The sequence below is a fragment of the Condylura cristata genome, unplaced genomic scaffold (assembly GCF_000260355.1).
Source record: "Condylura cristata isolate star-nosed mole 26May11 unplaced genomic scaffold, ConCri1.0 scaffold00002, whole genome shotgun sequence".
NCBI lineage: Eukaryota > Metazoa > Chordata > Mammalia > Eulipotyphla > Talpidae > Condylura > Condylura cristata.
In genome coordinates this window covers 43,026,191-43,037,404 of record NW_004567103.1, presented here as the reverse complement: position 1 = coordinate 43,037,404, position 11,214 = coordinate 43,026,191, and the positions used below count along the sequence as shown (strand labels likewise).

General features: G+C 40.2%; 1 protein-coding gene across 1 annotated transcript; it reads right to left on the bottom strand.

Moving 5' to 3' along the window:
* Window positions 1-4,812: 4,812 nt before the first annotated feature.
* ATP5G3 (ATP synthase, H+ transporting, mitochondrial Fo complex, subunit C3 (subunit 9)) lies at window positions 4,813-7,906 on the bottom strand. Its single transcript, XM_004674505.2, has 5 exons — window positions 7,823-7,906; window positions 7,526-7,634; window positions 6,280-6,360; window positions 5,597-5,790; window positions 4,813-5,069 (listed from the first exon to the last, which is right to left on the bottom strand). Exons 2-5 carry the CDS (start codon window positions 7,562-7,564, stop codon window positions 4,955-4,957), a joined length of 429 nt encoding a protein of 142 aa, XP_004674562.1. The 5' UTR covers window positions 7,565-7,634; window positions 7,823-7,906; the 3' UTR covers window positions 4,813-4,954.
* Window positions 7,907-11,214: the final 3,308 nt, after the last annotated feature.

Here is an 11,214-nt window from a genome sequence, read left to right as displayed (position 1 = left end):
TCAGTGCTGTGCTTTAACCCGCTGCGCCACCAGGGAGGGCCCAGTTTGTGATTTTTAACAAAAGGGCATACTCCAGGATATCCCTTTGGTCTGCCTTGGACTCTGGGAAAGAGCCTCTGAATTTTAACAGGTATCCTCAAACTATAGAATAGGTTGATGAGCTGAAATTTTGTCAGTGAGATCAGAAAGCATGAGGGAATATGGGTGAGGTGGAAGATGGAGGAAGCAGGGCCTGATTATTGACCCACCTGATATCTGAAAGGTATCAGATGAGGACCACATGACCCCAGACATTTTAGGTGACTTTTTGATATACCTTTTAACTCGGGACAAATGTCTCCCTCTGACAGTCCACTCGGAGTTTTTCTGCACATTGCTGAAATGACCTATGCTATAGTTGGTTACCCCCAGTGCCTGTTCTCACTATGGGAATTTCCATACAGATCCTTTCAGGTGCAAGGACCACTATCTACTGTCTGACCCCAGTCTTTAGTTTCTCAAAAGAATTTATGATTAATTTTGTGTGGCACTCTGTGTTGGGAGGAATTAGAGGACTGATTTTCTCTTCAAATTATATTAAATAGCTTATGTCAACTTAGTGAGACCAGGAGAAAGAGAATCAAAGACCTTGTTTTCATCTTTTATAACAGTGCTTTCTGTTATCTTCTCTCATCCACTTGCTAGAAAGAGGGTTTCTAGTGGGACTCCCTTAAGTGTGCAAAGGGCTGCAAAGGGTGCAGCCACTACAGCAGGAGTTTGATCCCTTGGCCAGGTGTGGCAGACCTCCCCTGTCCCATTCACCACTTCTCTCAGCAGTGTATTTCAATAGATCTGCCTGCTCTGCTCCCCACTCTGCCTCTGGTGAATCCTCATACTCCCCCTCTCCCATACCTCTAGCCTGTATCCCAGTTCTTGTATGCATAAATTTTTTTTAAAGGGTTTCTAGTGCTTCCCCCTAGAACCTTTAGTAACCATTTAGTTACCAATACAGGTAGATAAAGAATTTTATCAAGTGTCTACCCTTAGTAGTTCCCCGTAACTTGTCTATTTGTAACCCTGAGACCCTCATAATATGAAAATTGTAACTCTTTCTGTCAGACACCAAATAAGCTCTGGTGTGGAGCATACTCCTGGTCTATATATCTAACAGCTTGCTCTTTCCAGTTACTTTCTTACCATGGACACAGCCTCATAAGTTAACTGTCAACTAAATGCTCTGTTAGTTCATTGCTCACAAAGCATAAACATAAAAATACATTAGCATTCTGGGTCCCAAAGATACAACTATAAATAAGACAATTCCCTTAAGGAGACTCCTAGTGGAAGATAGGAGATACATTACAAATACAAACAAAATGCTATGAAGTAACTGGAAGAGGGGTATGATTATAAGCAGTATTACAAACTTCTATTATACAACTTGAAAGGATTTAAAGCTATAGATATTTTAAGCTTCTCTAGAGAGGTAGGATATGCTTTGGTTTGTCCATTAGATACAGATCTTGAGGGAATAACAAGGCTCAGCTAACCTCTATTTGAGAAGAAAACCCTGGGACTTTTCTTTAAGGAGGAGAAGACCTGGAATCTGGGAAGCATTGCTGAAAGCTGCCAACAACCATGGGTACTCTTAGGAATCTCTGCCAAGACTGGTTGTACCAAGCTAACTCAAGATAATAGGTAGAACCACCGGAAACCCTGGGATTTATGAGTCTCTTCTTTTCTTAGCTCAATACCCATCTGGTCTTAGCTCATTTCCCCTATTCAGTATCTAAGCTCTCTTGAGAAAGAACTCTGTAACTTAGAATCTAAGAGAAAGATTATTTGCCTTATTCAAGAGGAAGAAGTACAACTTCTTACCAGGAATCTAGGACAATAGAGATTAAAGCATGTGACCTCATGTGGTTGAGGTCATGTGTATGTTAGTATAAAACTAAAATGTCTAGAGGTATAAATAAAATGTCATTTTGGGGTCTGGTTATCATTTTATGAACGGGTTAGACAATGACTCAAAGTTTTTGATTTTTCAGACCCTGTACCCCATAGGAACTCATTAACATAATAGTTTTTGAAAAACAGCTATTTCCAAACATAGCATTGTTTTTATATTTGTAAATCCCTGTTACCCGTAATAGGAGATACCTGAATTCTTGCATCTGCTTCTGCATTTTATCTGTGTGGTATTCTGTTGGAAGCATCTGATGACAATTAGGCTATACAGCAATAAAAGGAACTTGTGAGCTCCCTGAAAGGTTCTTGGGCCTCTTAAAAATCTTCAGACTAAGAATTATTGGAGCACTAGTACCTATCAGTGGAAGTCACCTGATAAGTGAGTTGGCAGCTTTTTAAAAGATAGGAGCCATGTGTCTTGGTATGTTGGACATTGTAGTGTTTTGATAGTACTTCTCAAAGTATAATACATACACATATCACCTAGGAGTTTTGTTAAATTTCAGAAGATCTGGGTTAAGGCTGCAGAATCTAGTTCAAATATGCTCACAGGCAATGTCAGTGTTACTGACCCATACACCATGCCTCTGTAGCTTTGTTCCCTATCTTAAAAGTTGTGATTTTCTAACATTGTTTGCTATGGATGTTTTATATATAACTTTATACAGAGATAGTTTTTTAGTAGTTTTCTACTTCTAGTTTGTGGAATGTTTTTATCCTGAAAGGTTGGTGAGTTTCATCAAACGTTATACTACACAATGTTTGTGTGTTACATCGTTTTTTTGTTGTTGAAACATCCATGCAATCCAGTACTAAACCTCATTTGACATGGTGTATAATCCTTTCAATGTTAATGAATTTGGATTGCCAGTATTATGCTGAAAATAACATCTTGACAGGCCACTATTCAAGAAATAAAAAACTAGTGAAAAGTATATACCATTAATATTTGTAGGACTCAAACTAATGGAGGTGGTACTTTCTGTGCACAATAAACATTTCTGCTGTCAGGGTTGATCAATTTCAGTCCTCTACTTTCAATGTTAGACATTTGTTACTGGAAGTAAAAATACAAAGTAGGGTCTCCCTGGTGGCACTATCAAGCTATAGCCAGTTGAGTTGAGTTTAATCTGCAGCCATGGTGCAACAGATCTCTCGTCTCACCAGCTGCTTCCCTCAATAGTGTATTTCCATGGAGTTGCCTGTTCTGCTCTCTGTTCTGCCTATGGTGAATCTTTTTACCCCCTGCACCTCGGGCCTACTCCCAGTTCTTGTAAGCATAAAAAAAAAAAAAAATTTGAAATAGACTTGTTCACCTAGGTATTTCCTTGATTTAAAAAATTAGTGATTTAACTACACTTGTTGCAATACTTTTAATTCTAGTGAAATGTGTACCTATATACAAGTATGTGCCATTTTAAAGTATACAACTGAGTGGCATTTAGTATATTCATTTACAATGTTGTACACTCATCACCATTATCTAATTCCAAACATTTTTATTATACTAAAAGGAATCCCCATACCCATTAGTCATTCCCCATTCTTCCCTTCCCAGCCTCTACTATTGACCTACTTTGTTAGACTTGTCTATTCTGGGTATTTCATGTAGTTTTTTTTTTTTGTGCCCAACTTCTTTCCCATTTTTGATCTTATGTAGCAGGTACCTGTTACCTCCTGGACATTTGAGTGTTTCTTTTTTAGCTACTGTGAATAGTGCTGCTATGAACACACACTTTAGTTTGCTTGTTTTTAATCCTGGTATAGAATGGCTGGACCACTTAGCATAGCACTTTTTATTTATATTGCTGAATTCAAATAATAAGAGGTAGTTTGCTCTTTTAGCTTTTTGGGGGTTACTCGTCATAGATTTATGGGAAGACAGTCTGATTCTCAATGTACACAAAAATTCTAGGTCTGATGTCTAGTGATTTGTATTTTAAATCAATATGCAGGTGACTGACGGAGATGGGCTTCCCACTACAACTTTGAGAAACCTTGATAATTGATGTCTTCCTCACCTAAAACCAAATTAGGCAAAAGCCATTACAAGAGTAAAATGTAGTTTTCCTGATTCTCATCTTAACCTTCTCAGAAACCCCAAAACTAAAATGATGTTATCATGTACAATGTACAATGTATTTAAGAGGGAGAAATTTTAGTTTTCTGTAATAGTTCATTTATTCCCTTTTAATAGTTTTGACCAAAAAAATGTATCAGAAACAAAAATACTATTGTAGCAATTATCATTTTGAAAACTCCTACTATAAACATCTGTTCTTCTCAGTGATAAGCAACACTTTAGCTAACTTTTGCCTTTTAAAATAATATTGTAGTCAATTCAGTTTTTTTTTTCTTACTTGGGTTTTAATGTTTAAACAAGAAACCAGCTGCCATTTACTTAGATGGTTTCTTCTTAGAAGACAGTTAAGATTCATTATAAATATAATTGTTAAATATGTGACTTTCTCAAAAGCAAAAATCACCTCCATTTAACAAGGTGATGATTCTTAAAAAGCTGATGTTACTTAGCTTTAGGACCAGCTATGTGTAAGGCCAATCTAGTTAGTCTTAGATGGTAACTCCACTTACAAGTAATGTAATTCATGTAAACCTTTTAAAAGCTCAAAACCATTTTTGAATAATGGTTTAATTAACCACACTTCACTGAAGCTCAAAGTACCCACACATTTCTCTTCTATATGAACAAATAAAAGCTCTTTAATTTACAGTGTGCAGAACACTGTATGAGACTTCCCATTAAAATTACTCAACTTGTATATAACGTGCTTATATGGCATCTACCTAACTGCATTTTCTTTGTGAGTACCTAAATTTAGGTTACGTATAAATCACAACAAAAACTAAACTTTTCATCTTTAATGAAATGACTTTGGAAATAACATACATTTCCATGACACCCATACTACAGTTTTGGAGTCACAGTAAGATACACAGAATTACATCCGTAATTAATATGAATGTCAACATTTCAAGCAGTAATCTGTTACATGGCAAACAAAATCAAGAAAGCAACCATCAAACAAAAGAGACCCATAGCTTCAGACAAGGCAAATCCCAGGATAGCATATGAGAACAGCTGCTGCTTCAGCGAAGGGTTTCTAAAAAAGCACAAGACATAGAGTTGTTACTATGGAATATTTGAATTTCAACAATGTGTTAAATATTGACGAATCAGATTACTAGTGTTAGGATATCTGTAAACTGTAAAGTAGTGAAGAGTACTTCCCTACCTCTCGTTTCTAACATTCCTTTCTCTTCAACCCTAATCAAGTGGGGAAAACATAGAGCCTTTCTGTCTGACAATATAAATGGCTAGTCATCATTTATCAAAGGGCTCTAACACTGTTAACACTTTGTAAAGTATGGACTCCGAAGTCAAACTGAATTAAAATTTTTATTATAATTTTAGCTATAATCTTGGGCAAACTGTGTAACCTGTGTCTCTAGTCCTTATTTCTCCAAGAGAATGTCGTGAAGATTAAGTGATAAAATGCACACAAAGCTTTCAAAACATAATGCAAATCAGAGTAGACACAGTATAAAGTAGCTATTTTTAAACTAGTTTTTCTGTTTCCAACCACTTAAAGCATGCTTTGAAACTATCTTAGTTGGCAATAGAAATTACCTGGCATAACCAATGATAAGGCTGCCAAAGACTGTTCCAATACCAGCACCAGAACCAGCCACTCCTACTGTTGCAGCACCAGCACCAATAAATTTGGCAGCAGTATCAATGTCTCTGCTGATTGCACTGGTCTGAAACTCCCTTTGGATTAGCTGAGACACACCATTCTGGGCCCCATTAAGTACTGTAGAGCCCTAGAGAAGAGGAAATAAAGGCAAAGGTCAAATCAGTAATCACAGTTAGCTATTTCATCACTGCACTGTCACTACTTTTCTTTGTAGATGAGTATGAAAAGAAGGTGGTATGGCACAAAAGAAAAATTAAGGACTTAGAAAATTCCACTACTGCAAAAGAGGGGTAATGATAACAAAATAAGAACTGTACTATGTGAACAGACTTTTCTACTTTGTGGGTTTTCTAGTAACTCTAGCTATAATATAGTTACAATCTTAAACATACGAAAATCAACTATATACTTAATATAAACACTACAATATTTGAGTGGTTAAGTTTTAGATACAGTGAATTTTTTCACAGCTCATCCTTTGCATATTTTTTGGAGGGAAAGGACTGCCCTCAAAACATTAATTAATGAGGCTTTTCCTTCTTCACTTTAATCAAAACCTTTAGTTTAGTAGTAGTAGTGTTACTTAACTTCTTAACTTCTATTTTATTACTATTACCTCTCCAGTCCTCCTCCCCTCTGGTCGAGATAACACTGATGCAGAAATTGGTCTGTATGCAACTCTGGATCCAGCTCGGATCTAATCATAAAAAAAAAAACCACCAAAAACAAGTGTTAAGAAAGAATACAGGTTAAGACTTCAATGACCTTTCTTGGACCAGTTCTTTTAAAGTAAGCAAAAGTGAATCAGAAAGTTCATGACTTTTTTGGTATTCATTCTTGTATGCTTCGTCATTTTTAATACACAAAACAATTTTAATTGTTTTAAAGTTGATAATAAGATTTTAAAAAATTGCTACATAATCAATTTGCAACAGTGACCAAAAATTCCAACTGCTTTTAAAATTCCAACTGCTGTGCTGCCACAATTCAGGAAGAAAAACATAAATAAAAATTTAATGTTCTTTGGTAAGCTTAATTAGACCAACAAATAAATTAAGTGTCACTATAAAAACTGGTCATTTGAAGTAGCCATCAGTTAATATGAACTTCTACCATTTCCAAGATATTTCTGTATAACCATTAATCATAAAATTAAAAAGCAGATTATGCAATTCTATGTCAATGTTACAATGCTTCAAATACTTTGACCATAAGGACATATCCCAGTCCAGCTTCTCTGTCCTTGAGTGTCCACTAAACTAAGGTCACACAAAATCCCTTCAGAACCATGACCAGATTCTGTAAGACAAATCCCCTAGAATCTTCACTTCGCCGAAAACCTCCAAAAACGGTTGTGGAAATAATATCCCAAAGGCAGGAAGAAAGACTTTCGGCCCCACTACCTCCCTCCCTCCGAACAGGGTGAGACCAAGTCCCTCCCTCTGCAGCAAAGAGTTTGACCTACAGAGAGGCGCCTGCTGCTGTGCTGAACTAGGCCTCAGCGGCCCCCTACATCACCCATGGCACCCCAACCTTCGCTTTGCTTGCAACCCAAGAGAGTGACCGAGGAGGAGGCGGCGGAGGAGGTGGCGGCCACTCCGGGTCCCGGGGCAACGAGGGTTTGACCTACACCGAGTGAAGCCTGACAGCTAGGCCTCGGCTGCTCTCCAATGCCCTAGTGGTGGAGAGGGGCGGGGTGAGGTCCCCCAGGATGAAGAAAAAGAATGAAAAATAAGACACCGAGGGTTACGGGGTGAGCAGTCGCCGCGCGCGGTACGCCCCGCCCGATGGTTGCCCCATTCAACAACGTGGACGCTCCAGGCCAAGAAGTTCCGGCCCACCGGCCCGGGCCGGCTACGCACCAGAGTGGGGGTGCAGGCGAGCTTGGCGCAGGCGAACATCTTAGTCTTCGGGAAGGCGAGCTGGAGGACTTGGGTGGCAGGCTCTGTGGGCTCCTCTCCCGCTTCCTCTCTGCGGAGGTAAAGAGGCTTAAGGTCAAGTGCCCTCCGGGGGCCTGTCCTTCCCGACCAGGTCCCACGGGCCCCCGTGCACGCCGTCAGCCTGGGCCCCGCGCCCAAGGAGGCGACAGCAGAATGAATGGGTCCCTGCAGGGCGCTGCTCCTCCCCGGCCCGGCGGGGCTCCCGCGCCCTCCGCTTACCTTCTCCGAGGTGGCGGCGGCGGCGGCGGCAGAGGTCGAAGGAGTGGGGCTGGGCGCGCAGGCGCAGGGTGGCTCTTAACCACGCCGTGGCACCCGGATGGAGAAGGCGGGGAATCCGGTGCAATCGGGAAGACGCTCAAGGTCACTTTGTAACAACTTTATTGGTAACTAGTCCGAAGAACAACTACAGCCCTGGGTGATGGTTCGGCGGGCTGAGGGGAGTAAAGGAACACAGAAAGACGAAATCGACACTGAGTGCTGGCGGAGGGAGTTGAACAGGTTGTCGCGCCGCTGATCTGAGCTAGCCGGAAGACAGAGTGGCTGCTTCTTTCTTTTGATACCTTATTAGGAGAATTTTGAATCAGGTGCCCCTTACCTTCAGTGGTGGGGATCCCCTTCCTGCTCATTCTCCCGGTTTGTGAGACTGAGCTCTGAATGTGGGGAAAGGGTTCATTCATCACTTGGGAGGAGAAATGATACAGGGTCCCCCGCAAAGTGTGTACTTTTCTTTAAAGGAATCAGGGAAAAGGGTTTCAGAAGTCTGTCTAATCCCTTGGATAATAGGGCCTGACCTACAAGTACTAAGTCAAGGAAATGCACATGTCAATAGTTTAAAGAGCTTTGTGACTTTGAGCTCAAAGTTATCGCTGAATAAACTGAAGGAGGTCAACTTTTTTCCCAGCTCTGTGATTTGAAGAATTCAGGGAAAGTTATGTATTTCATGTAAGGACAGGGACGAAAGAAAGGTCTATATTTTTAAAATGGATTCAACTTAACATGTTTTTGTAACTTTGGAAAAATCATTTTCTTTAGGAGAATATAGAACTGTCTAAAAAAAATGGCTCTTAATACTTGAGTTAACAGTACTAATGCATGGCCACTAGGAATAATACAAGTCAACATAGAAAAGTAAATGTTTAGTATGGACAGCCAAGATAGAGGGCTGGGGACTGAAGTCCAGCCCACTAGGCCTAGAGCTCTGCCATGGGACAATATTAACCCAGAGAGGTTCACAGTTCCCTAGTTAGCACAATCATCTAGCATCTGAGATTTTTGTCACTGATCCAACTGAAAATGCAAATAGTTCAAAATCACATGAAAACTAATCATGTTAGGTTTGATCATTAGCCAATAAAATAGAGAGAATTTGCCTGTGCAGCACTTCCCAGAGAGGTTGTAGGTATGTGTTTCAAGTACTCAGCTCTTACCTGAAGTATGTGGTGACCTGTGGTATCTAAAGTAGAATAAACAGTAATGCTCTGAATTAGTGTTATCCAGAGAAACAAAACCAGAATTCTTTCTTTCTTTGTTTCTTTCTCTTTCTTTCTTTCCTTCTTTCTTCCTTTCCTTCTTTTTCTTTTCTTTCTTTCTCTTCTTCCTTCCTTTCTTCTTTCTTTCCTCCCTTCCTTCTTTCTTTCTCTTTCTATCTGTCTGTCTGTACCTACCTATCTACCTACCTACCATCAATGTAATAAGTAATTCACTCACATAGTTACAGAGGATGATAAATCCCAAGATAAGCCATCTGCAAGCTGAAAATCTGGGAAAACTGGTGTTATAATTCACTTGGAGTCCAAAGGTCTGAGAACCAGCGAAGCCAATAGTGTAAGTCTCAATCTGAGAGCCAAAGCAGAAAAATGGAGATGTTCTAGCTTAAGCAATGAGACAGGCAAATTCATCCACCCTGTACCTTTTGGTATATTCAAACTCTCGTAGACAGCATGATGCCCACCAACATGGAGGAGGCGATTTATTACATTGAAACCCCCTTTTTAAATACTAATGTCATCTAAAAACACCTTCACAGACACACCCAGATATAATGTATAGGAATCTCATGGCGAATCAAGTTGACACATAAAATGAGCCATCACATGCCCTATGTTTTAATAATGGATACTCTGAAGGGAAAAATTACTTTAAATGCATTTGTGTACAGTAACGGCTTAATGGAAATTCCTGTCTCTTCAGCAACAAATCAGTAGCAGTACCTGTTCAAGAGAGGTAGAGAAGCCAGGATCCCTAACAAATCACTTCCAAGGGGAGGCAGAGTTTATGTTCAGACCTTGAACTCTGAGTATATCAATAAACAGATGAGTGGCATAGAAGAGAGAAGTTTTCTCTGTGAGTTCTCTCAGAATTTAAATACTTATGAAGACTATTAGGTGCTTAAAGAATAAATCCTCTATGAGAATGTTGTGTGTGTGTGTGTGTGTGTGTGTGTGTGAGAGAGAGAGAGAGAGAGAGAGAGAGAGAGGAAGATAGAGAACCCAGTAATTATTTGTTTGAGGAAGAGAAGAATGAGAAAGCAAATCACCTCACATAGGCTGGAGGCTAAAAACTAGAAACTTGAGTTTTAAAATGCTGTCTAGTCTGTTACGCTCAGGACCCTGACCATAGCCACACCTTCAAGGTGCTATTACTGATAGGTTACTCAGATTTTGCTCAATGTTGTAACTTCTATTGACAGAAAGAGTGGTTTTGAGTGATACCAACCCATGCTAACATGGGACAGATATATGCACTGAGGAAGTTTGAAGAAAAGATCCCCTGGGGCCCTCCCTGGTGGTGCAACAGGTTAGGACCCAGCATTGCAAGCTAGCGCAGCTGCTTCAGTGCGAGTTGGATTCCCAGCCCCTGAGGTGATCCACAGGGCAGGGCAGACCTCTCCTGACTTGCCCACTGCCCTCTCCTGACTTGCCCACTGCTCCCCTCAGCAGTGTACTTCATTGATCTGCCTGTTCTGCTTCCTACTCTGTCTCTGGTGAATCCTCTCACCGCCTCTGTACACCAGCTCTGTATGTCTAAATAAATGAATCTTAAAAAAAAAAAAGAAAAGGTGTCTCCTGAGAGGAGTAAAGGGAGACCATATAAAAGAACAGGGAACTTAATGTGAAATATTTAATTATCTTTGTGTTTTTTCTTAGACTGGGGGAAGCACCATGGTAAGTGATGAGACATCATAATTTGGTAATAAAGAAAGGTCTGGGCAGTAAGAAGTATGAAATATCATTTTCAAATATAACTAATAATGCCTCCTCTCCTGCATGCCCCTTTGCAGTGTGACTGTAACATTCATCTCCTTAGGCAGAGTCTGCTTCTTCTTCCTTAAATCTGGGCTAATCCTGTGACTTGCAATGGAAGTGGCACTGTAACTTCTGGACTAGTATATTTTTTTAAGATTTATTTATTTATACATACAAGATCTGGGGTATAGGCCAGAGGTGCGGGGCGAGAAAATTCACCAGAGACAGAGCAGGGAACAGAACAGATGGATTGACTGAAGTACACTGCTGAGGGGCGCAGTGGGCAAGACAGGTGTGGTCTGCCACACCACATGTGGGTCACCTCTCTGGCTGGGGATTGAACTCATGCTGCAGTGGCTGTGGATA

What these genes read in the sequence shown, in the direction of transcription:
- ATP5G3 (XM_004674505.2), bottom strand. Translation starts at nt 7,564, where the DNA reads ATGTTCGCCTGCGCCAAGCTCGCCTGCACCCCCACTCTG. An exon ending in AGGGGAGGAGGACTGGAGAG is followed by an intron (nt 5,791 to 6,279) that starts GTAATAGTAATA and finishes CCTCTTCTCTAG; the next exon opens with GGCTCTACAGTACTTAATGG. An exon ending in CTTATCATTGGTTATGCCAG is followed by an intron (nt 5,070 to 5,596) that starts GTAATTTCTATT and finishes GTGCTTTTTTAG; the next exon opens with AAACCCTTCGCTGAAGCAGC.